This window comes from Rhincodon typus, chromosome 37 (assembly GCF_021869965.1).
Source record: "Rhincodon typus isolate 14 chromosome 37, sRhiTyp1.1, whole genome shotgun sequence".
NCBI lineage: Eukaryota > Metazoa > Chordata > Chondrichthyes > Orectolobiformes > Rhincodontidae > Rhincodon > Rhincodon typus.
Window position 1 is genome coordinate 8,746,025 of NC_063368.1, and position 26,709 is coordinate 8,772,733.

The 26,709-nt window shown below is 44.7% G+C and overlaps 2 protein-coding genes across 4 annotated transcripts in view; both read left to right on the forward strand.

The window, feature by feature from the left end:
• LOC109931103 (caspase recruitment domain-containing protein 11-like) overlaps window positions 1-10,655 on the forward strand; it is a 96,198-nt gene extending 85,543 nt beyond the window's left edge. Inside the window, exons 18-20 of the mRNA XM_048617349.1 lie at window positions 1,363-1,478; window positions 6,307-6,422; window positions 8,384-10,655. Of these exons, the coding sequence (XP_048473306.1) occupies window positions 1,363-1,478; window positions 6,307-6,422; window positions 8,384-8,657 (506 nt within the window). The 3' untranslated portion in view covers window positions 8,658-10,655. The remainder of the gene's footprint in view (window positions 1-1,362; window positions 1,479-6,306; window positions 6,423-8,383) is intronic.
• A 7,399-nt stretch (window positions 10,656-18,054) lies between these two features.
• LOC109931104 (guanine nucleotide-binding protein subunit alpha-12-like) overlaps window positions 18,055-26,709 on the forward strand; it is a 22,860-nt gene continuing 14,205 nt past the window's right edge. The window contains exons 1-3 of one of the 3 annotated variants that reach the window (XM_048617589.1): window positions 18,221-18,466; window positions 18,659-19,152; window positions 20,837-22,469. In XM_048617589.1, the coding sequence (XP_048473546.1) occupies window positions 18,664-19,152; window positions 20,837-20,962 (615 nt within the window). In that variant the 5' untranslated portion in view covers window positions 18,221-18,466; window positions 18,659-18,663 and the 3' untranslated portion in view covers window positions 20,963-22,469. Of the gene's footprint in view, window positions 19,612-20,836; window positions 22,470-26,709 lie in introns of those variants that run through there. The other 2 variants (XM_048617588.1, XM_048617590.1) reach the window with 2 other exon arrangements.

Sequence of the window (26,709 nt, forward strand, 5' to 3'; positions counted from 1 at the left end):
CCAGAGGAAGTGGTAGAGGCTGGTACAATTCCAACATTTAAATGCATTTGGACAGGTGCATGAATAGGAACAGTTCAGAGGGATATGTGCTAAATGCTGGCAAATTGGACCAGATCATTTCAGGATATCTGGTGGGCATGGACGAGTTGGATCGAAGGGTCTGCTTCCGTGCTGTACAGCTCAATGACTCTGGAAGCGGACCTTTCAGGATTGAAGTTAAGAAATCTACACAGAAAGAATGCTAGAGGTTTGGAATTCTCCTCCACAAGTACCAACTGATGCTGGATCAACTGCTATCTTTAAATCTGAGATTGATGGATTTTGTGAACCAAGGTTTCTTTAAGGGGTAAAGATGGAATTGGAGTGCAAATTATCCATGATCGGTAGAACAGGCTGGAAGGGGCTGAACTGCTTCCATCTGTTGCTATACCCTAATGCAGAGGGAGAGAATTTGATCAACAGAGCCCTGACTGAAGTTGAATTTAGTTTAGTACAACCTCAAACTGGATGGATCAATGGATTCTGTTACAAAGACCCCTCCCACCCCAATTACACTCTCTTCCACCCTCTTCCATCCGGCAGAAGGTACAAAAGTTTGAAAACACGAACCATTCAAGAACAGCTTCTTCCCTGCTGTTATCAGACTTATGAATGGACGTCTCATATATTAGAGTTGATCCTTCATTGCACCTTCTTTGTCGCTGTCACACTATATTCTGCATTCTGTTCTATTACCCTGATGTTCTTATGTAAGGTATAATTAGTCTCATTAAGCATGTGAACCAACACATTTCACTGTATCTCCATTCATAGAAAGGATATAATCAAACTAGAAAGATTGCAGAAAAGATTTACAAGGATGCTACCTGGACTGGAAGGATTGAGTTATAAGGAGAGGCTCGGGCTACTTTTCCCTGGGGCACGGGAGGCTGAGGGGTGACCTTATAGAGGTTTATGAAATCAAGACAGACATAGATAAGGCCGATAGCCAACAGCTTTTCTCCATGTAGGAAAGTCTAAAACTAGGGGGCATAGGAGTGAGAGGGGAGAGATAAAAGAAGGGTCCAGAGGGTCAGTTTTTTCACACAGACAGTGGTGAGTGTCTGGAATGGTCTGCCAGATGTAAGGGTGGAAGTGAGTATAATTGTGTAATTTAAGAAACATTTAGACAGGTACATGGGTGGGATAGGCATGGAGTGATATGGACCAAATGCAGGCAAATGGGACCAGTTTATTTGTGAAAACTGGGCGGCATGGACAAGTTGGGCCGAAGGGCCTGTTTCCACGCTGTAAACCTCTACAACTCTATGTGACAATAATAAATCGAATCAAAATTGAAATATGTCTGATTTTCTTTTCCAGAAATTGTCACTGAAGAGCAGCTGAAGACAAAGACACGGTTCTCTTTGCAGAAAATCAGGAATCAGGCCAACTTTGAGTGCATTACGTTCAAAACGATCAAAGATGTTATAGCCAAGGTACAGCTTTGATTTAACCCTGGAGGGTTCACGAACCTCATGCTTGTACAGTCTGTGGTGAAATGCTCTGGTGATTCCATGATAACGTGTCTTTTAGTGATTGAGATGGAGCATTTGGAGTTCGGATTATGCACCCCAATGAAATTCACTTTGCTCTGACTGCAAAATGTAAAGGGTTTTGGGATTGTCCTGCTTATACTTGTGCTTCTATAATATGGTAAAGTACCACTCTTTCATTAGAGACAGAGAGATAGCTGGGGATACAGTTGACATGAGAGTCACCATGCCTCAGGTGAGGGAAGAGGTTGAGAAGGCATATCCTTTGTGGTGAGCTCAGTCGATGCAGAAATTGAACCAATATTGTCTACAATGAAGACCAGCTGTCCAGCCAACTGAGCTAACTGACTCGCTAGCTCTTTCCTCAGTCTCTGTTGGAGATGAGAAGGATGGAGAGGTATCCTGTAATTTTTCTCTGTGAGCATTGAGAGTCAGCGAGTTTACAGACAGAGCCTATCCTCAAAGTTTTAAAGGTTTGGGTTATGGGGAGAGGCTGGATAGTTTGGGACTTCTTTCACTGGAGCGTAGAGGTTGAGGAGTGACCTTACAGAGGTTTATAAAACTATGAGGGGTGTAGATAAAGTGAATGGCAGGTGTTTTTTTTCCTTAGGGTGGGGGGATTTCAAAACTAGGGGGCATACTTTTAAGGTGAGGGGGAAAGATTTAAAAAAGACACAGGGGCAATTTTTTTTTTTACACAGAGGTTTGTGTGTGGAATGAACTTCCAGAAGAAGTGATGGAAGCAGGAACAGTTACAACATTTAAAAGGCATTTAGATAAGTACATAAGTAAGAAACGTTTGGAGGGAAACAGGCCAAGCACAGACAGGTGGGACTAGTTTAATTTGGTGTTATGGTCAGCATGGACTGGTTGGACCGAAGGGTCTGTTTCCATGCTGTATGGATCTATGAATCCATGAAGGTGGTAAGTGGATGTCGTGTCATTTTGTCCTAGGTCTGTGGAAAGGCCTGGATTCGGTTGGCTGCCTGAACATGATTTGTGTTTTCCTTTCACTGTGCATATTTTACTTAAAAAATAAGATTTACTTCCATGTTTCACAGTGTTAGCTCCTGCATATTATCATCTTCAGTTCTCTGTCTGAAGGCAAATCTGACCCATAGCACCACAACCTCCAGCTGAGGTCGGACAAGGAGGCAGCTCCTGAATCGACCCCAGATGGAATAGGGATCAGACTCCATGCTATGACATCGATCTACCCATTGTAAAACTTCAGGGTCCAGCCATATGTGGGGAGTCGGTTAGCTCACTTGGCTGGACTGCAGGTTTGCAATCCAGACTGACACTGGTGTGTGGGTTCAATTTCTGTACCAGCTGAGGTTACCATGAAGGACTCTGTTTCTCAACCTTGCCCCTTGTCTGACCCTGATGTTAAAACATGACCAATCACCACATGGGCTGGCTCCATAGTTACCACTGCTGCCCCACAGCACTAACAACCCAGGTTCGATTCCACCCTAGGGTGACTGTCTGTGAGGAATTTGCACATTTGCCCTGTGTCTGCATGGATTTCCTCCCATAGTTCAATAGCTTTACAAAATTGCCCATATTGTCCAGGGATGTGCAGACTAGTTGGGTTAGCCATGGTAAATGTGAGGTTATGGGCTAAGGTGGGATGCTCTTTGGAGGGTCAGTGCAGACTCGATGGGCCAAATGGCCTGTATCCACACTGTTGAGATTCTATGATCTCTCTCTGTCTGTAATGACAGAGCAGTTCTGTGGTCCAGTAAGACTATGGCACCTTTACCTTGACCTGGCCACAGTCTTACTACAGTTTATGTGCCTCCAAATCAAATGGTCACTTGTTCCTGTTGCATTCTCAACCAATCTAACCTAAACAACATCTAACCACCAGCTCTTTTCTGGTTTCTTTTGGCCTTAGGCCTCCCTGTTAGACCATTGTAATTCATAATGGCCAACTATTAGCCCCACCCTAGAGAAGTCTGGGTTGCTGTACTTTTACCTGCAGTTATGGTTTGTGATGGTAGAGGTTCCAGCCCTTCAGAAGGCTGACCAGGACTCTCTCCCACTCTTACTGACACCCTACCATCAGGGAGTGTTGGAAGAATTCACAAGTTGACAATCAATTTCTTTGGCCGCGTTTCGTTCACACTATTGTCAACCCAGAGGTTCAGGGTTAGAGACAGGGACACTACCCACTGCGCCACAAGACTTCCTGTCTCCTGTATCCAAGCAATGAAACGAAAGTCATGCATTCAGTGCCTTTCATGACCTCAGGAGGTCTCAGATGATTTTACCACCAATGAAATAGTGTTCAACTTTAGCTGCTACCATAATGTAGGATGATGTAAAATGACAGCCAATTAAGTAGCTGAGATGGTTCCCACAAACAGCCTTGAACCAATCATCTTTGAAGAATAAATATTGGCCAGTCCGCCAAAACCCCATAAGATGCTAAGATGTAGGAGCAGAAGCAGGCCATTCAGCCCATCAGGTCTGCTCTGCCACTCATGGCTGATGATAATCCTCAACTCCATTTTCCTGCCTTTTGCCCATAACTCTAGAATCCTTTACTGATTAAAAACCTGTCTATCTCAGCCTCGAATACACTCAATGACCTAGCCTCAACAGTGGCAAAGAATTCTGCAGACTCACTACCATCTGAAAGAGGAAATTCCTCCTTATCTCTGTCTTAAATGTGCAAGCCCTTATTCAGAGATGATGCCATCAGGCCCTAGAGTCTCCCACAATGGGAAACAGCCTCTCCGCATCAGTCCTGTCAAGTCCCTTAAGAATGTTTCAATAAAATAGCCTCTCAGTCTCCTAAATTCCAATGGGTTGAGGCCCAATCTACTCAGCCTCTCCTCATAAGACAGTCCCTCTAAGCCTGGTATCAGCAGGGTGGACCTTCTCTGGATTGCCTCTAAAGCCAGTATATCAATCCAAAGGTAAGAGACTCAGAACTGCTCAGTGTCCCAACTATGGTCTGACGACAGCCTAGTCTCGTTTCAACAGTGATGTGGAGGTACCGGTGTTGGACTGGGGTGGACAATGTCAGAAGTCACATGATACCAGGTTATAGTCCAACAGGTTTATTTGAAATCACAAGCTTTCGGAGCGCTATAACCTGGTGTCGTATGGCATCTGACCTGGTTTTAACGTAACTTCCCTATTTTTATGCTTCATTCCTTTTGACATAAAGACCAACATTCCATTTGTCTTCCCTATGAGCCGCTGAACTTGTATGCTTTCCTTCAAAATAACATGGGATGTGATGAGGAGAAATGTCCTCACCCACGGAGTAGATGAGCCTGTGGAGTTCTCTACTGCAGAGAACAGTTGAGGCCGAAACATTGAATGTTTTCAAGAAGGAGATACATATAGTTCTTTGGGCTACAGGGATCAAAGGGATTAAAGAAAAGCAGAAACAAGGGACTGAGTTGGATGATCAGCCACGATCATATTGAATGGGGGAGCAGGCTCGAAGGGCTGAATGGCCTACCCCAACTCCTATTTTATTTAAAAAAAAAATTGCCTGGATGCTGAATTGTTCTGGAAAATCTTGATCTTTCGAGAACTTCGTTCATTCTCAGAAATCATGAAGGGTATAGATAGGGTTAATTGTAGTTGTCTTTTTCCCTAGGATGGGGGATTTCAAGACTAGGGGGCACTTATATAAGGTGAGGAGAGAGAGATTTTAGAAAAGACATGAGGGGCAGATTCTTTACACAGAGAGTGGTTCATGTGTGGAATGAACATCCTGAGGAAGTGGTGGATGTGGGCCATTAGCCAAGAGGAGTAACAGCACAGCATTAACTTGACTGGGCTAGTGGACCTGGAACGATCCTTTGGAGATGAGATCAAATTTTACCATGGTGATTGGGTGTAAATTTAAATTTAGTTAAATTAATCTTAAATTAAAAATCTGGTCACAATAAACCATAAAAACCCATCTGATTCACTAAAGCCTTTAACAGAAGGAAACTGCCGTCCTTATCTGGTTTGGTCTACATGACCCGCAGCAACATTGTTGACCCTTGGAAATAGCCTTCTCAATGTCTCAAAGTTATCAGAATTGTCCCTGGTCAGAAAAGTCCAAGAAGAAACGCTGTGGATATGATTATACCACAAGGACAGCAACATATCAAAAAAAGGGGAATTAGAGATGGGCATTAAGTGCTGGGCTTTCTACGTCCCATTGGATAAATAATGTAAAACTAGTCTATCAGTCCAGGTATTGTTTGCTCTATAGTCACCTGTGACACGGAGCGCTATAACTCTTTCAAACAGTTTGTTCCAAACCATTTCAGCTGAAGAAAACATTCAATCTTATTGAGAAACCTTGGGCCCTCCTGTGGCACAGTGGCAGTGTCCCTACCCCCGACACAGGAGGGCCAGTCTCTAGTCCCACCTGCTCCAGAAGTGTGTGCTAACATCGATGAACAGGTTGGTTAGAAAACTAGGTGAAATTAAAAATAGTTGAGAAACCTTAGTGGAGGAAAGTTTGATATAGAGGAGGGTTGGTGACTGAAGAGGAAGAGAGAAGGTAGGATAAATTTGACACAAACATATCCACAAAGGAAAAACGTTGAAAGATATATAGGAAGTATGGAGATTGGAGTGATTGATGCACATGCATGGGTGCTGAATGCTCTCAGTTTTCCGATTCTACACAGCGTTAAGGTTGAGATTTGAAGTGTATTGTTTTCTGAGTAGTGATATTCTGCTCCTTGTCCACTGGAATATCAGTGACATGTACTAACCCACCCTTTTATTCTGATTCTTTCCTTAGGACAAACATGGCTTGCTGCCAATAGGAGTGCACTCTGCTAAGGACCTAGTTGCGGAGAAGATCTACACCATCATTATTCATATCAAAGTGACCACAAAAAACATTAAGAAACTAAGGTAACATTCTAACCAAGGCGACAAGGAAGTCAGTGGAGGGGTATTGATCATTAAGGTCCACTGGGCAAATGGAAGGGAACATAGAAGGAGACAAGTATGTCTCCAGGATGACCTCAGGCCTCAAGCGGAGGTACCTGATCAGATTTCCCTTGCTGCCAAGCTCTCTATTGGCCATCATCATACTTTGACCTAAATACCATTGTTCATCCTGAGTTACATTTTGAGACCTCAACCAGTTTCTGTGTGGGTCTTGACTTTTCCTTCAAGTGTTCCTTATTGGCAGCATCCCTTTACATTACCCGACAATGGCTTCTGTAAGCTATACACAAGGCGTTTTGAAAGGAGGAGGAAGGTCCGTGTTGGTCAACGATGAGTGGAATTTGAATTCAATCATTAAGCAAAATTTGGAATGAAGAGTCTAATGATGGCCATGAAACAATTGTTAAAGAACGAAAATGCTTTTGGTTCACAAAAGCCCTTTAAGGAAGGAAATCTGCTATCCTTACACAGTCTGGCCTACATGTGTCTCCGGCAATGTGTTTGACTCTTAACTGCTGTATGGCCAATTAGGGATGGGCAATAAATGCTAACCTGGCGACTGATGTCTTCATCTGGTGAATTAATTTTTAAAAAAAATGAAAAGAAACCTTCTTAGTGACCACTTGGCTATAATTTTGAGGAGTAAAGGACTTGTGTCCAGGCACTAATCTCAGCAGATGAGGGGGCAGCATTTTGGGAAAGGGTTCTTGGAGCCTCTTTACAATTGGCTTCAATTGCAAAGGAGAGTTTTAAAATAATTGCCGTGTCTGATCTCCCACCCATCACTAGTTGATAAAGTTCAGTTCATCAGTGATGCTTGTACTGATTACAGGTAGCTCACAGTGACTTGCTTAGAGCTAGCTGAGGGGACTGGCTTTCTGGGTGAGATTCTAGAGGCTCCTGGTGGAGATGGCACCGTTGGCTCAGAAAGGGCCAGCTGCCTTGACCAGGACCCTGGGAGACTGCGGAAGGACCCTGGGAGATTGCGAGAGGACATTGGGAGATTGCGAGAGGACCCTGACAGATTGCAAGAGGACCCTGTGAGAATGTGGGAGGAGCTGGGAGGGATAAAAAGCCAGAAACAATGCCACAGCTTTGGGGGGGGAACTTCTTAATGCCCTGCTCAAGTGACTCTTCACCATGATAAAAGCAAGACGCCATTTTTATTTCAGATTCCCAGCATCTCCAAAACTTGGCAGGTCTAACAGCATCTGTGGGGAAAGAGGGGAAGAACAGAGTTCATGTTTCAAGCCCTGTTTGGAACACCAGAGTCACACTGGATGCGAAATGTTAACTCTGTTTTCTCTCCACAGACGTTGCCAGACCCCACTGAATTTCCGTAGCACTTAACTGTTTGCAATCTTTATCATTGTTTCTTAATTGTTGGCAGCAAGCGCTTGAGAACTTTCTAAAAATAACCGATAGAACTGTAGATGCTGTAAATCAGGAACAAAAACAGAAGTTGCTGGAAAAGCTCAGCAGGTCTGGCAGCATCTGTGAAGGAAACAAGTTATTGTTTCAGTTCTGAGAAAGGGTCACCGGACCCGAAATGTTAACTCTGTTTTCTTTCCTTCACAGATGCTGCCAGACCTGCTGCGCTTTTCCAGCAACTTCTGTTTTTGTTCTTGAGAATTTTCTAGTGGAGTGCATGCTTTTCTTCATCCAAAGCCCATACGCTTCAGCAGACGTGGCAAAAAACAGAAATGTTGGTTTAACTCACCAGTTCCTTTACTCTTTTAATATGAGAGGATTGAGGCCAATTATGGGCTTCTTGCTCAGCTAACCTCAACATCCAAGGTCACTCCTACTCTCACCCTGTCAGTGCCCACTTTCCCCTTATTTTCTGAAAGAGCCAAACTGAGAAACATCTAGACTCGTGCCCAGAGTGATTGAGAATGCTCAAGCCTTTGTCTTTCCTTCAGGAAACTGGCTCCAAAGTCCTGCAGCAGCGACGACGAGTTTCTGAAGCTGTACCGCATCGAACAGAAGCACTTAGAGTCAGTGCCATGCCTCTCTGCCACCGTGGAGCCCAACACGTGGACCAACGTCGAGGAGCTCATCAAAGTAGTGAAGACCAGTGTCTTCCAGGAGCAGCAGAAGATTGTCTGGATTGAGGAGAACAAGCTACTGCCAGACCTTGAGAGCTCATCACCAGCTGAACCAACGAGCCAGCCATATGTTTCGAGTTGCCTGTAGTGGGTATTTGATGGAGGCTGCCCAGCATACAATAGGCAGGAGATCCACTCTTGGTAGATCCTGAACTCTGACACGAGGTCTTAAACCCACAACAGAACGGTTAACCAACCAGTGAATACCCTTAGAACAAGCTTTGGGAGTTCAGGGTTGTGCAGTTCTAAGGATAGAACTGGGGCAGTGTAAGGGGGATTCCTGAGCTCTACCTGGCTCCTATGTTGGGAATACCTGGGACCCTCTTCAATCACACCGGTAGGGTAAACTTTGTATTATGGCTGGGGAGAGTTCAGGCAAACCACATGACCATTTTTTTTAATAAGAACAGATTATTGGATTTCAGAGAACTAACTCCAGCATCACTGAAAAAGTCAAAGTTAATTTCACGCCACAGTATTTTCTTATAACACTAATCGAGCTACACTGTTACCCAAGGAGACAAAACATATTGTGTCCATGTGAAGTGGATTTATCACTCACAACTGAATGGCCTACCGACCACCAAAATCACCATGGCTTTTTAGTTTGCCTTTTTTAAAAACACTACTACATGTGAAACGGGGTTAGAACACACAGCGACCCAGGTGCACACATGCATTTCAGTGACTAGTTTAAAGTCATGCACACAGTATTTATTTTTCTATAACATTTTGAATTTATATTTTAAGCTGTACTTCAAAAAACTAAGACTGAGGATAATTTGGAGTATACACTGCTATGTAGCAGAGGAATCTTAATGCAAGGCAGATGGAGGAGATTCAAGGCAATAATGTTATTGTTATGCTGTAATGTTTACATGGCACAGTGTCTATTGCAAGTGTGATATTTACAATGCAAACAGTTGACTCTGAGAACTGTGAATGATGACATTAGGAGGCAAAGTTTTCTAGATATTGTAAAAATATTTTGCAGGATGATCTTATTGTTGTGTCTTTGGCATTCCAGTTGATTATTGATCTGTTTTGGATGTACAGACAGCATTATTGGACTCATATCTGATTCTTATCCAGGCTGCAATTATTCTTCAATAAGATTTGATTCCAGCACCGAGTTTGATGTGACCATGGCCACTAATGGTAGTTAAATTACCACTACACCCTTTAGCTTTGAACCCCCCTGTAAACTTATATTTCTATCCTGAAGATGCCTCTTGGGGTTTCAGGCCCAAACCCTTTCCTGATTGGTCATCTGCTCAATAAGCTCAGGTATATGAGTCATTCAGCTGTGGTAGGCATCGTTGCAAAGTCTGATCCCATCCACCCCTGCAGGGATAAATAATATCGTGGACCGACAGCTCAGCAAAATCTTCAGCCTAATTCGCATCCAACTCTTAAATCCAGTGGGGCAAATGAAGCTCATTTAAACACCTTGACAATGGGATCAAATGAGAACAACATCATAGAATCCCTGCAGTGTGGAAGCAGGCCGTTCATACCCATCCAGTCCACACCAACCCTCCAAAGAGCATCACTCCCAGACCCACTCCTCACCCTATCCTTGCAAACTCACATTTCCCAAGGTTAACCCACCTAGCCTGCACACCCTTGAACGCTACAGGCAATTTAACACAATCCACCTAATCTACACATCTTCAGACTGTGGGGGGAAACCCACACAGACACAGGGAGAACATGCAAACTCCACACAGACAGTCGCCCGAGGGTGGAATCGAACCCAGGTCCTTGGCACTGTGAGGCAGCGGTGCTAACCACTGAGCCACCGTGCTGCCTATTAATGCAGCCTGTTCACATGACTTGGTATGACAGTGGGCTATGTATTCAATCTTTCCCGTATCAGAATGAGAACACTGTATGTGAACTCCAAAATAAAAAGTAGATTTCATTGTCAAGAAAACTACAACTGCTGCAGGCCCACAGATGGAATACATTCTGTGGACTTATTAATCATTCAACTCCCCCAGTTGGATGCTGTATTGTAATATAAGCTGTGAAATCAAGAGCAAAGTATCCATGTTTACATTAAATAAATACTTTTGCTAATTGAGTGATTGTGCAAAATTTATTTGCAACATTTCATTTTTTTACCTCATCCTTTATTTTGCTGCAGTTTTTATTCATTCAGAGTTATCAGGTCAGTATTTATTGCCCATCTCTAAATTGCCCTTGAGAAGGTGCTGTTTTTTATTTATTCCTGGAATGTGAGTGTCACTGGCTAGGCAGGCATTTATTGCCCATCCCTAATTGCCCAGAGGGCAGTTAGAACTCAACCATATGACTGTCTCTATAGTCACGTAAAGACCAGACCAGGTAAGGATGGCAGTTTCCTTCCCTAAAGGACATTAGTGAACCAGATGGGTTTTCCTGACAATTGGTTCATGGTCATCATTAGACCCTTAATTGTGAGCAATTTTGGGCCCCATACCTCAGGAATGATGTACTGGCCCTGGGAGGGGTCCAGAGGAGGTTCACAAGAATGATCCCAGGAATGAAAAGGACTCTGGGTGTACACGCGATGGAGTTTAGAAGGATGAGGGGGGATCTAATTGAAACTTACAGAATACTGAATGGCCTGGATAGAATGGATGTTGGGAAGATGTTTCTGTTGGTAGGAGAGTCTAGGACCCGAGGGCACAGCCTTAGAGTAAAGGGAAGACCTTTTAGAACGGAGATAAGGAGAAACTTCTTCAGCCAAAGAGTGGTGAATCTATGGAACTCACTGCCACAGAAGGCTGTGGAGGCCGGGTCATTGAGTACATTTGAGACAGGTTCTTGATTGTGAAAGGTTATGGGAAGAAAGCAGTTGAGAAACCTATCAGCCATGATTGAAAGGCAGAGCAGACTAGATGGGCCAAATGGCCTAATTTCCATTCCTATGTCTTATTTCCCAGATATTTTATTGAATTCAAATTCCACCATCTCTGAGTCCCCAGAACATTGTCTGGGTCTCTGGATTAACAGTCCAGCGACAATACCACTAGGCCATTGCCTGACCTTGGTGGTGAGCTGCCTTCTTAGACTGCTGCAGTCCATGTGCAGTAATGCTCTAAAGAGACAGGGTTCCAGGACCGTGACCCTCCAACAGTGACGGAACAATATTATAGTGCCAAGACAGGATGGTATGGGGCTTGCAGAGGAACCTGGTGGTATTCCCATGTCCTACTGGGGAGCGGGGTTCATGGGTTTAGAAGGTGGTTTCAAGTGTCCTGGCAAGTTGCTGCAGAGCATCTTGTGGGTGGTACCCAATGCTGCCGCTGTATGTTACAGTGGAGACTCTGAATGTTGAAGGTGTGAGGTGAGTCATGCCAATGAAGTAGGGGCTGCTTTGTCATTGATGGCACTGAACCATCCACACAAGAGACCTGACTTGTGTCTGCGAGATGGAGAGGCAGGGTTTTGAAATATGCGATCCATCTGCACACTCAAAGGGTTTTAACTTATATTTTCACACAGTGTCTCACTGTGCACCTAAAGTACAATGGCAACAGATAGAGCTTTTCTCTCACTAGCAGGGACTGAACTAGAGGGCATAGGTTTAAAGTGAGGGGACGAAAGATTTCAAAGGGACATAAGGGGCAACTTTTTCACACAGAGGTTGGTGCATCTATGGAACGAGCGGCCAGAGGAGGTGATGGAGACAGGTACAATTACAATATTTAAAAGGCATATGAATGGGTACATGAATAGGAAGGGTTTAGAGGGATATGGGCCAAATGCTGGCAAGTGGGGCTAGATTAATTTAGCATATCAGGTCGGCATGGACAAGTTGGACCGAAGGGTCTGTTTCCATGCTGTACAGCTCTATGACTGATTCACAGAGTTTCCTTTATCACTGGCTATTTTGGACATTCTGGAGAGTTAAGGGTTAACAAGGCCATTTCCTTGTAAGTCAGGAGAAACAGGCTTTTCTGAGATAAGGGAGCGGCGGGTGAACATTTCTGGCTATCTTGCGTTTTTAGTGCTTGAAGATTATTTTCATGAAATAGTTGCACATGGTAATAAGTAACAGAGGTGGTATTAACAATTGGTGATTAAAGTGTAGCTTTGGTGCTGGTTTGTGTGGGATCCATTAACAATTGAACAGGAGGCTGACTGGTTAATAAACGTACTCCTCCTTGGATTCGAGAACAGTGAAGCCAGGAAGTCTTGTCTGAGGGTAATTTCTTTGAAGTAAACAACCCAGACTATTTATGTAAAGAGACTGTTTATGACAGATTCAGGAACAGATACATGCTGAAGCAGGCACCTTTGATGTAGCTGAAAAATAAGGTGTACAAAGGTCTTCCACACTTGGACAACCTGAAATTTGAAAAGTTGCTCTCTCAGGGTGAAACTGGATATGAGTGAGGGTCAGGATCATTTCTGTCAGGGACCCCACCCCCTCCAACCTGGGAGATCGCTGGGTTTTGGCCAATAAAGAAGTCACCTCAGCAAAAGAAGCACAGAAAACATCAGCAGGAGTAGGCCATTCAGCCCTTCTCTGCCACTCAGTATGATCAGGGCATCCAACTCATTACCTGTTCCCATATTCTCGCCATACACTTTGTGAGTCAATGGGGCTGACCCTTCTGTGTAATGTTACCATAGGAATTTGGAGGTGGAGATGGCATCTGCTATGGGCTGACAATGTACACGATAATGAACAACACTCCAAATAATGGTCATTGACTCCTTACAGCTTGGGAGTAAGCCATTTGGCCCATCAAGTCCACACTGACCCTCTGAAGAATATCCTACCCCATTTCTGTAATCCTGCATTTCCCATGGCTAATCCACCTAGCCTGCACATCCCTGGACACTGTGGGTAATTTAGCATGGCCAATCCACCCTAGCCTGCACATCCCTGGACACTATGGGGGCAATTTAGCATGGTCAATCAACCCTAGCCTGCACATCCCTGGACACCATGGGGTAATTTAGCATGGCCAATCCACCCTAACCTGCACATCCCTGGGCACTATGGGGACAATTTAGCACGGCCAATCCACCGTAACCTGCACATCCCTGGACACTATGGGGACAATTTAGCATGGCCAATCCACCCTAATCTGCACAACTTTGGACTGTGGGAGGAAGCCCACACAGACACTGGGAGAATGTGCAAACTCCATACAGACAGTTGCCCGAGGGTGGAATCAAACCTGGGTCCCTGGCGCTGTGAGGTATCAGTACTAACCACTGAGCCACCGTGCCACCCACATCTTGTGATCTAGGCCAAGGTGATACTGAAAGGTGGCTGTGATAAGGGGAGTTTTGGATGATTGGTGGCGGTGAAGATATAATCACCTTAGCTCCTGAAATCCTTGAGGAGTTAGAATCGCGCTGCATCACATTAGTGACGATCGACGCGCCTGCTGTTTTAACAATGGGCTGTTTATTTTGAAAGGATTAATAGTTCTACGATGATGAGCTTAAAGCCAGCTTCAGTAGACAGCTAATAGGCTCCCGGAACCTGGTGTGAGCCTAAATTTCTGCAATCCCAAAATTGAGAGAAGGAATCAATTTTCTTATTCTTTATTCTTTCCTAAGAAGTAGGCATCCCTGCAAGGCTACTGCTTGTCACCCATCCTTCACTGCCCATGGCTTGCTAAATTATTTTGGAGGGTAGCTGAGTCTCAACCGTCTTTAGGGAAAGAAATCCGCCATTCTTACCTGGCCTGTGTGTGACTCCAGACCCACAGCTATGCAGTTGACTCTTAACTGCCCTCTGAAACGGCCCTGGTAAAGCCTTTCAATGGGCAGTTAGGAAAGCTGACCCAGTCAGTGATGTCCACATCCTATGAATGGATAAATAAAGTCAAAATGGGGTCAAAAGTCAGCCGAAGTAAATGTCATGATGCAGAATCAAAACCCAACGAACTATGGGCATTGTTCGAAAACTTTTCATTCAAAAATGTGTGTTCGTTTTTTTCAAAATGAAGCACTTTTACAAGCTAAAAAAAAGTCCACAGATGTAAGTTCAGTTGCTATTTGGCAAAGTCCTGTGTGGGATGCCTGGAATGTCACATCTATAGTCTGTCAAGGAAATTTCAAACTGAGACAGAGAGAGAGACATAACAGGAAGAGATAATGAGTAAGTTGACCATCTCCCCTCCTGTCAGCAGAAAGCCACCACTTTCAGACATTATTAGTGTTTTCTCTCTCTATAATCGTATAGAGAATGGGTCAGAGACTGACTGCAATTCTGGTCTGTGTGTACTAGTGGGAGGAAGTATCTTAGTGAAAGAAAGTGTGCTAGTGATCTAAAATATCTGTGTGGACTGGCCTGATTCGAGTGCTAGTGTGATGGGAATGTCAATGTTGAGGAACCGCCCACTAGTCATCCCTGCATTGCTGGTAAAAATAATCTCTCTCCCTCTGACTGCTTCCAAAGGTGGCTCAGTGGTTAGCACTGCTGCCTCACAGCGCCAAGGACCCGGGTTTAATTCCAGCCTCGAGCGACTGTCTGTGTAGAGATTGCACATTCTCCCCGTGTCTCCATTGGTGTGCGCCGGTTTCCTTACACAGTCCAAAGATGGGCAGGTTAGAGCAGATTGGCCATGCTAAATTGCTCCATGCTGTCCAGGGATGTGTAGGCCAGGTGGGTTAGCCATGGGAAATGCAGGGTTATGGTAGGGGGCGGGGTTGGTTTGGGTAGGATGCTCATTGGAGAGGTGGTGTGGACTTGATGGGCCAAATGGCCTGCTTCCACACTGAAGGGATTCTGTGACTAAAAGGAAACAGGATAAAGGCATTTCAACTAATTGCAAAGCCAAGAATTCAAAATTGACTATTCAGCTACCAATATTCCACAATCTACTCTTCATTAACTAGCCATCAAGACTGATCGGTATATCTTTTAAGTTTTATCTTCTTTTGGACTCACTCTATTCCCAATCTGTGTGTGTATGTGTATTGTGTTATTTATTTTTCTGTGTAGTAACTATTGGTGACTCAAGACAAGCCCCTGGTTAAAATTGGCTCCTTTTAAAACACCAATTCATTTGGTTTGGGAGAACGACATGAATATGGATCCTTTTTGACTTTCCTGCTCCTCTGATGCTGCCTGACCTGCTGTGTTCCTTCAGCTCCACACTGTATTGACTCCTTTTTGCCAGTTGCGATGGAGGGGATGAGTGAATGAGGAACTGGAGCTAGTTTGATCCTCCTGACACAGGAGCTTAACAATTTGCAGCATCAACCGGGAACTGGAATAACATGGTGATCTCAGCCTGAGTTCGAATTCATTCAGGGGGATGATGGCATCGCTGGCTAGGCCAGCATTTATAGCCCATCCCTAATTGCCCAAAGGTCTGTTAAGAATTAACCCCATTGCTGTGGGTCACGTAAGCCAGACCAGGTGAGGGTGGCAGTTTCCTCCTCGAAAGGGCATTCGGCAACCAGATGGGTTTTTCCTGACAAACGATTCATGGTTTATCATCAGACTCTTAATTCCAGAGTTTTATTGGATTCAAATTCCAACATCTGCTGCTGGTGGGATTCAAACCTGGATACCAAGAACATTATCTGGGTCTCTGGATTAACAGTCCAGTGATAATATCACTAAGCCATCATCATGCAGTGCTATTCTGCAAGGATAAGTGCTGGGACCCCTGCTGTTTGTAATATATATAAATGATTTGGAGGAGAATGTAGGTGGCCTCATTAGTATGCTTGCAGATGACACAATGATTGGGGGAGCTGCGGATAGTGAGGAGGATTGCCAGAGGATACAGCAGGATATAGATAGGCTGGAGACTTGGGCAGAGAAATGGCAGATGGAGTTTAATCCAGACAAATGCAAGGTTTTGCATTTTAAGAGATCCAATACGGGAGGGAAGTATACAGTAAATGGCAGAACCCTTAGTAACACCAATATACAGAGGGATCTGGGCACACACGTCCTCTATTCCCTGAAAGTGGCAACACAGGTAGGTAAGGCAGTCAAGAAGACATATAGCATGCTTGCCTTCACTGGTTGGAGCACAGGCTATAAAAATTGGAGAGTCATGTTGCAGCTATTTAAAACTTTAGTTCGGCCACATTTGGAATATTGTATACAGTTCTGGTCATCACACTACCAGAAGGATGTGGAGGCTTTGGAGAGGTGACAGAAACGATTTACCAGGATGTTGCCTGGTTTGGATGGTATTGGCTATGAGGAGAAATTGGACAAATTTGGTTTGTTTTCATTTGAATGTTGGAGGATGAAGGGGAGACATGATAGAAGTTTGCAAAATTATGAGCAGGATGGATAGAACAAACAGTCTTTTTTCCCCAGGGTAGAAATGTCAATTACTCGGGCACATAGGTTGAAGGTAAAAGGGGGTAAGTTTGAGGGAGATGTGGGGGACAGGTCTTTTACACAGAGGGTGGTAAGTGACTGGAAAGTGCTGCCAGAAGAGGTGGTAGGGGCAGATACAACAGCAATGATTAAGAGGCATCTTGAAAGAATAGGCAGGGAATAGAGGGATACAGACAGCTTAGAGTCAAAAGGTTTTTTAGTTTAGAATGGAATCATGTGTCAGCGCAGTCTTGGTGGGCTGAAGGGCCTATTCTGGTGCTGTACCATTCTTTGTTCTATCCAGCTATAAATCCTTCCTTCACATGCCATCAGTAGAGTGGGTTGAGTAGCAGAGATTCCTATAATGGGTAAAGAAAGACTCGTAAATTGTGATGGGTACTGGTTCCTCCCAGAACTGGTTGATCTCCACACTCCAATGGGATGTGACTCCCTGACCCTGGGTGATGATATATGGCTGACATTGCCTGATGTCATGGTCTCAGGATATGGGCTAGCTCATTTAGGACTGAGGCCAGGAGACATTTCTTCACCCAGGCAGTGAAATTCTCTGCCACAGAAGGTTGAATGTATTTAAGAAAGAGATAAGTTTCTAGAAACTAAAGGGTTAGAGGAGGCTGAACTGATGGCCATAAGACCATAATAAATAGGGACAAATGTAGGCCATTCAGCCCCTCTAGCCTACTGAATAGGATCATGGCTGACCCAATATTCCTCACATCCACTTTCCTGCCCATTCCCATTAACTCTTCCCTGACTGATCAAGAAACTATCTCAATGTACACTAAGGTCTCTGCTTCCCTCGCTCTCTGTGGTAGGGAGTTCCAAAGACTCATAACCCTCTGAGAGAAGAAATTCCTCCTCATTTCAGCCTTAAATTGGTGCCCCTTTATTCTGAGACTGTACCCTCTGGTCCCAGACTCTCCCATGAGGGGAAACAACCTCTCAGTATTTACCCTGCCCAGCCCCTTAACAATCCAAAGAGATCACCTCTTATTGTTCTAAACTCCTTTGAGTCCCAACCTGTTTAACCTTAGAATGGAGGGTGAGTTATGATCCTGTTGAAAGGGGACAGGGTCTGGAATGGGATGAAGTTTCTCTGCGCAACTCACAAAATATCTGAGCACTCCTGCCACAATCTCCACACACAGAGCACTGTACGATTTTCATTAGCCACGAATGAGGAGTCGGTTTTCTGTTGAGTTTTTTTCGACCCACTCCCGTTTCCTCCTTGATTCTCAGAAGATGCAGAAAGTTTTTTTTGGGGGGAGGGCGGTGGTGGGAGTTGGGAGCGAATTTGCAAAGATGAGTCGCTCTGGTGCAGTCAGTAAAACTGGAAGTTTATGGAAAGGGCTGCAGGAAATCCATTTCTGGTAATTTCTCTCCCTCGCCCTGTGTCTGTCTCTGGAAACTGGGGAGGGAAGAGTCTGGATTGACAGCTAACATCACCTCCCCCTCCATCTCTCTCTCTCTCTCGCTCTCTTCCAAATGTCATTTCTCGACCGGTGACTCGCCTGGACACACAGAGAGAAAGGCGACAGACAAAAAAAGAGAGACAAAAATCCTCTGGAGTTAAAGTGAGCCTTCCCTGAAATAGACAACGCGGCAAGAAATGGCAAACTGATCAATTTCAGTCCGTTTGAAATCCCCTCGCCCTGTGTGTGAGGGGCAGCTGGCGACTTTATTATTTCTCTCTCTCTCCTTGTTGGCAAAAAAAAACTTTTCTCAAACTTTTCTTCCTCTCTCTCTCTCTCTGTGTGTGTGTGGAGGCGTGATGGCTGGATTGGAGGAAGTCTGGGCGAATGGTTGCTTCCCCAGTTGCTTCGGATCCCAAGACGAGCTGGAGATGAGGAGGAGGAGCAAAGGGATTGACCACATGCTGGCCAAGGAGAGACCCTACCTAAGGAGGATGGTCAAAATCCTGCTCCTGGGGGCCGGGGAGAGCGGCAAAAGCACATTCCTCAAGCAGATGAGGATCATCCACGGCCAGGACTTTGACCTGAAAACCTTGGAAGAGTTCCGGGACACCATCTATGGGAACATTATCACGGGGATGCGAGTGTTGGTGGATGCCAGGGAGAAACTGGGACTGCCTTGGGCTAATGGTGATAATGAGAAACACGGGCTCTTCCTGATGATCTTCGAGAACAATTGCATTGGAGTTGGTGAAACACACTTCCAAAGAGTTTTGCCAGCTATCCAAGCTCTGTGGCAAGACCAGAGCATCCAACAGGCCTATGAGAGACGGAGTGAATTTCAGCTGGTAAGTGGCATCAATGTTGGGCACATTCTAGTCTCCAAATCCCATCCGTCTCTGCTTTCCATTGTATGGAAAATGATATTTCTGTACAGAAATGCATGGAATTTGTTCCTGTCGAATCGGGGTTGGGCCCAGCATTTATTGCCCATACCTAATTGCCCCTTGGAGGGGGTTGGTGAGCCGCCTTCTAAAACTGCAGCAGTAGGGAGCTGTTAGGGAGGAAGTTCCAGGATTTTTGACCCAGCGATAGTGAAGGGAATGGCCAATGTGGTTCCTAGTCAGTGGTTTTGAGGGGGACTTGTGGGCAATTGTGTTCCAATGCTGCCCTTGTGCTTCTAAGCAATAGAGGCTGTGTGTTTGGAAGGTGCTGTTGTAGCAGCCTTGGTGAGTTGTTGCAATGCATCTTGCAGATGGTACATTCTGCTGCCATTGTGCGTTAGTGTTGGAGACTGTGAATATTGAAGGTGGTGGATATGGTGCCAGTCAAGCGGCCTGCTTTGTCCTGGATGGGGTCAAGCTTCTTGAGTGTTGTTGGAGCTGCACTCATCCAGGCAAGTGGGGAGTATTCCATCACACTCCTGACTTGTGCCTTGTAGATGGTGAACAGGCTTTGGGGAGTCAGGAGGTTAGTTACTCACTGCAGGATTCGTAGCCTCTGACCTGCTGTTGTAGCCACTGTGTCTAATTCTGTATCTGGTCAATGATAACCCACAGGATGTTGATAGTGGGGAGGTTAAGTGATGGTGTCAAGGGGTGTGGGTGGGTTGGAGTGGGGAATAGTTAAATTCTCTCTTGTTGGAAATAGTCGCGGCCTGTGACTTTTAGAATAGTGGAGTTATAGAATCGCCACTGAGCAGAAAGAGGGCATTCAGCCCATCAAGTCTACACTGACCCTCCGAAAAGCAACCCAACCAGACCCAGCTCCCCGCTCTTCACCCCTGATCCCTGTAGTCCTGCCTTTCCCATGGCTAGCCCACCCTAACCTGGACATCCCTGGACACTACGGGGCAATTTAGCATGGCCAATCCATCCTAACCTGCACATCTTTGGACTGCGGGAGGAAGCTGCGAAAGTTGCTTTCTGTTGATCAGCTTGAAGATGTATATTGTTCAGGTCATATTGCATTTGGATATGGACTGTTCTAGTTTGTGAGGAGTTGTGAATGTTACTGAACACTGTTCAATCATGATTGAATGTTTCCAACTCTGACCTTGTGATTTGAAGGAGGTTGAATGAAGGATATTAGCCCAAGGGGCCCATGCGGTGATCTCCTAAGGCTGAGATAATGGACTTCTGACAACTTCTGGCGTGAGCTGTATCTCATTCCTGTATCCAGGGGGACATGGGTGCCTGGAAACTATTTATTTGAGGCACAGGAAGGAGAAAACAGAGTGTGAATCTTTCCTCATGTGAGTCTAAGGTATAGGGTGTACTCTTGGAACATGAATCCTGGCTAATTGCCTCCCTTAGTCCAATGCCACAAGCCGATGGGGGTCAGTCACCAATCACAGGCGCATACATTAGCCGAATGTGGCTGGATATGTTTTTATTGGCCAGAAAGCCTTTGATCCTTCGCCCAATATTTTTTATCGGATGTGTAGACGAAAGGGTTCAGAAGAAATACTTGTTTTTTTAAAAAAAATGCCCTTTCCAAACAACCCTGCGGTTTATCTGCCATGTTCTGAAGGTGAGCTCTTCGAGGCTTGAAATCCCGGGAATCCTATGTTGGTTAGGATTGGAAGGACTGTTCTGCATTAAGAATGGAACCTGCCAGGTCTGGATTACTGAGATAACAAGGTGCAGAGCTGGATGAACACAGCAGGCCAAGCAGCATCAGAGGAGCAGAAAGGCTGACGTTTCGGGCCTAGACCCTTCATCAGAAAATGATGGATTACTGGTCTGGATTACTCATGGATAACTCAGCAGCAAAGCCTTTGCAACAGTTTAATACGGCAATAAATGAATCATAACAATCACATTGCCATTCAGACATATGAATCAGGAACATATGTAGGCCATTCGGTCCCTCTAGCCTGCTCTGCCATTCAATAAGATCACGGCTGCATTCCCCAGTCTCCCTTGATAATCATTGACTGCCTTGTTACTTTGCAGTTCCCTAGGTATTGTGTATGTAGCTCTGCTGACTGTTCACACTGAGTGACAGGGCTTACAGAGAGTACTATCAAGAATAGTAAAATGTAGGGTATGCAGATTGATTTTAGTAGGATAATAGGTCGGCACAACATCCTGGGCCGAAGGGCCTGTACTGTGCTGTGCTGTTCTATGTTCTATTTTTGGCTTTCAGTTCAGGCAGCAAACATCACCAAAGACCCCTCCCACCCCGGTTATAATCTCTTGCAACCTCTTCCGTTGGGCAGAAGATACAAAAGCTTAAAAGTATGGACCAACAGATTCAAGAACAGCTTCTTCCCCGCTGTTATCAGACTGCTGTTTGGACCTCTCAAATTTTAAATTTAATGTTAATCTCGCCCTTTGTGCACCTTCTCTGCAGCTGTAACATTATATTCCTTGCTCTGTTCTATTACCCTAATACACTTTGTATGGTATGATTTGCCTGTACTGTATGGAAAACAAGAGATTTCACTGTACCTAGGTACATGTGACAATAATACATCAAGTCAAATGGAGTAAAACTGTTCAGAGATGTTATTGACATCTGGAGCAGATGGGACTTGAAGCCAGATCTTTTGGCAATGCCCCTACATTACCAAGCTCCCTGTCTTTATACCCTGACAAGTAAGGTGATGAATAAATTAACTGGTTAACATAAACAACCATCCCTTAAAGGGGCACTGACCCCAAAATCCAGTCTTAAGAGGAAAGTTGCAAAACTGAATTTTGGGTGGCATGTTAATGTGTTGTTAATTTTAGTGGACTAGTCAGCAGGAATCCCAGGATTTGGGGACCCATCGTGAGTTCCATCGTGGGAGATGGTGGAATTTGAATCCAGTAAAATATGGATTTAAAAGCTAGTCTAATGGCGACCGTGAAACTGTCGTTTGTTGTAAAAACCCACCCCATTCGCTAACGTCGCTTCGGGAAGGAAATCTGCCATCCTTACCTGGTCTGGCCTACATATGACTCCAGACCCATGGCAATGTGGTTGACTATGAACTGCCCTCTGAATGGTTTAACCAGCCATGATGCTGATCTTGCCAGCCATGTCCACATCCCCTTCAAGAATGGAAAATAAACTACCTGAGGATGCTGATCCATTCCAGTCTGTGAAGTCTCTATTTTGACATGCTCACAGTACACAATTAAAACAGCACTCTTCGCCCATGTATCTTAACAATATGATGAACGTGCTGTTGGTAAGTGGCAGCGCTGCAGCAGAGATTGGCCAGAAGGAACAAGGAAGGAGGAGCTTGACACAAGTTGTTTCAATGCCCCATGAAAACCGATAACATTTTTAGTAAAACAGGTTTGAATTCCCATTTACCAACTTAAGGGTGTATAACATGACAAGATTTCAAGTTTTAAAACTTATAAGGAGCAAACTAACATCAACACTAACTAAACATTATTTAGCAGACAGACAACTCTAAATCACAGAAAAGATTGTTCTTATTTATGTCCAGAAGATATAGGAGCAATTAGGCCATTCGGCCAATCGAGTTTGCTAGGCCATTTGATTGTGGCTGATATGTTTCTCAATCCCATTCCTCTGCCTTCTCCCTGTGACCCTTGACCCTGTTACCAATCAAGAATCTATCTATCTCTGTCTTAAATATACTCAATGACTTGGTCTTCACAGCCCTCCGTGTTAATGAGTTCCACAGATTTACCAGCCTCTGGCTGAAACAATTCCTCCTCTTCTCAGTTCTAAAGGCGCGTCCCCTTCACTCTGGGGCTGTATGCTTGGGTCCTCCATGTCCATCCTATCCAGGCCTCTCATTAACCTGTAAGTTTCAATGGGATTCCCCCTCATCCTTCTCAATGATATATCATAGAGTCATAGAATCAGGCCCTTCAGTCCAGCTAGTCCATGCTGACCAAGTTTCCCAAACTAAACTAGTCCCACTTGCCTGCATCCGGCCCACATCCCTCTAAACCTTTCCTATCCATGTACCTATCCAAATGTCTTTTCAGTATTGTAACTGTACCTATATCTACCACTTTCTCTGGCAGTTCATTCCACATATGAACCACCCTCTGTGTGAAAATGTTGTCCCTCCGGTCCCTTTTAAATCTTTCTTCTCTCACCTTGAAAATGTAAACCCTAGTTTTGAACTCCCCCACCCTAAGGAAAAAACCTTTGCTATTCACCTTGTCTATGCCCCTCATGAGTTTATAAACCTCTATAACGTCACCCCTCAACCTCCTACACTCCAATGAGAAAAGACCCAGCCTATCCAGCCTCTCCTTTTAACTCAAACCCTCCAGTCTCGGCAACATCCTGGCAAGTCTTTTCTGAACCCTCTCCAATTTCATAATATCCTTCCTATAGCAAGGCGAACAGAACTGTACACAGTACTCCAAAAATCATCAATGTCTTGTACAATGTCAACATGACATCCCAACTCCTATACTCAATGGTCTGAGCAATGAAGGTAAGCGTGCTAAACGCCTTCTGAACCACCCTGTCTACCTGTGCTGCAACTTTCAAAAAACTATGTACTTGAACCCATAGTTCTCCTCTGTTTGACAGCACTACCCAGGGCCCTAGCATTAACAGTGTAACTCCTGCCCTTGTTTGTTTAACCAAAATGCAATACCTTGCATTTATCCAAATTAAACTCCATCTGCCCCTCCTCAGCCCATTGGCCCCATTGATCAAGATCCCTTTGTAATCTAAGGTAACTTTCATCACTGCCCACTATACCACCAATTTTGTCATCCGCAAACTCACTAACCTTGCCTTCTATATTCTCATCCAAATCGTTTATGTAAATAACAAACAAAAGTGGACCGAGGACCTATCCCTGTAGAACATCGCTGGTCACAGGCCTCCAGCCTGAAAACAACCATCCACTTCCACCTTCAGTCTCCACTCATTTAGTCTTTACAGCAACCTCACCATATTATTGCAGTTTCTATAGGAAACAGTTCATAGTTGCTCCCAGCTTCCAATGGGTTCACCACTTCCTGTTTTGCTGAGTTGCAACATTGGATTACCATCACAGATCCTTTCCCTCAATCTGCTGAGAACCCCTGAATTGGCTTCCAGCAATAATGCTCAGGTGATTCCTTCTCCCGAACTTGCCGGGTGAATTTTTCAGTATTCTTAAATTATTGTTGGTTCCTTCCCTTCCACCAATGAATGAGTGTTCCACAGCATTCTTCCTGGTAGGCAACAGAGAAAACAGCCCTTTCCTTCGAAAGACCAGGATAGATACTGTTCTTTCTCTCTCTCTGTCTCTCTCCCGCTGTATCTGTCACTCTCTCTGTCTCTCTCTCTCTCTGTCATTGTCGCCTTGTCTCTGTCATGCTCTCTCTGTCTCTCTCTCTCTCGCTCTGCCTCTGTCACTCTCTCTCTGCCTCTTTCTCTCTCTACCTCTCTCGCTCTGTCTCTGTCACTCTCTCTCTATCCTTTCTCTCTCTTGTCTCTCTCAGTTCCTGTTTGAAGTCTCTTTAGACTGAAAATTTTACAAAAAAAATCTACCTTGACCTTTTGTTGTCAGCTGCTAAACCTGGCACATGCATTTCAATGACCCATTAACTGGGCCCTAGTCCCTATGGCAACCAAGGTCCACGTGATTGATGTTGGGCAGAATTGTAGCAGGTCACAAGACTCTTCATCATACCATTTTACTTGCATTTGAAGAGACAGACCAAAGCACAGTTTCCTTGTAAAACCCGACGTTTGTAACAGAGTCTCGAGAATTGAGAAGTTCAAAGCGAGCGAATAAATAAACAGAGATTGTTTTCAGTGGCAGGAAGGTCACTGCCCAGAGGAACAGATTCAAGAGGGGTTGGTAAGAGAAGCAGAAATTTTGTAGATTCCTTACAGTGTGGAAGCGAGCCATTCAGCCCCTCAAGCCTACACTGATCCTCTGAAGGACATTCCACCCAGACCCGTCTCCTACTCTATCCCTGCATTTCCCATGGCTAACCCAGCTAGCCTGCCACATCCCTGGACACTATGGGCAATTTAACACGGCTAATCCACCTCAACCTGCACATCTTTGGACTGTGGGAGGAAACTGGAGCACCCGGAGGAAACCCACGCAGACACAGGGAGAACGTGCAAACTCCACACAGACCGTCACCCGAGGGTGGAATTGAATCTGGGTCCCTGGCGCTGTGAGGCAGCAACGCTAACCACTGAGCCACCGTGCCACCCCAAATTTGCTTTTTGTTAAAACACAATTTAGTGTCAGAAAGGCTTACGGAAGCAAATCCAATGGTAACCTCCTGCAAAGACTGAATATAACAGAGGAAGATTAGAAATTGGTAGGCCACAGAGTAGGGAAAGGGGGTTTAATTGGAAAAACTCATCTTTCCAAGAGCTGTCAGATGAATGATGGGCTGAAAGTACTCTATTGCTATAGGATTCTATGATCCTGCCATTCGGGAGTTGTCAGACATATTTCAGAGGCAAGTCAGAACAGGTAGAGTTCCAGATGGACCAATACACAAATGGGCAAATAAAGGAAGAAACTTTTTGCAGAGAAAACTCTTATGGTTTATAGGGGTTGAGATCATGCTAAAAGCTCTCAGCGTTTCAGTCAATTAAATACTTTTTGCAACCAGCACTATGTGATGACAGCTTGTATTTATCTATATTTTTAATCAGCCAGTTCAGATATGTTATAACAGGCTTTTGGAGCAGGAGGGATTGGAACCCAGGCCTCCTTTCTTACAGGTAGGGATACTACCACTGCGCCACAACAGGATTAGAGACACACCCTCTAAGGTTGCCAAACCACCGTGATTATTTTGAACCTGGGACTTGCTGTGTGTCAGACAAATGTGGTAACCAATACACGGAAGAAAGACAGCAGTGAAAGCAACAGAGACTGTACAGGACTTGAAAGGCTGCACTGAGTATTGAGCTCTCAACTCTTGGTTTATTAAGAAGCAGAGGCGCCAACCACTGAGCTGTGGGACCTGAGTCAAATTTGCATAAAATTTCCTAAGATGCCTCACAGGAGTGCAGTGCAAAATGTGAGCTGAAGTGATGTTAGAATTAAATGACTAAATTCTTGGACTAACTGGTATGATTTAAAGGGAGGGATTAGAATTAGGTTTTATTGTCACGTACTCAAGTACAGAAGTATACGTGAAAAGTGTACAATGTCACCATTCCTAGGTACAGGGTACTCAGGTATAAAATCTTAGGTACAAAAATCGAAAGATAAAGAAATAAGTTTAAAAAGTTCATCGCTACAGTTCTTTTTAGTATAAAATAGAAGAGTAAAGAAATAAAGTTCAGAAGTTAAACATTACAGTCCTTTCTTAAACCATGGGCCTGCAGTCGCTTTATGCTGGGTTTTCCCACCAAGGGCTCACTCTCCCCCCGCGCTGGGCTCACTCTCCCCCTGCGCTGGGCTCACTCTCCCACTGCACTGGGCTCACTCTCCCCCCACCCAAGTA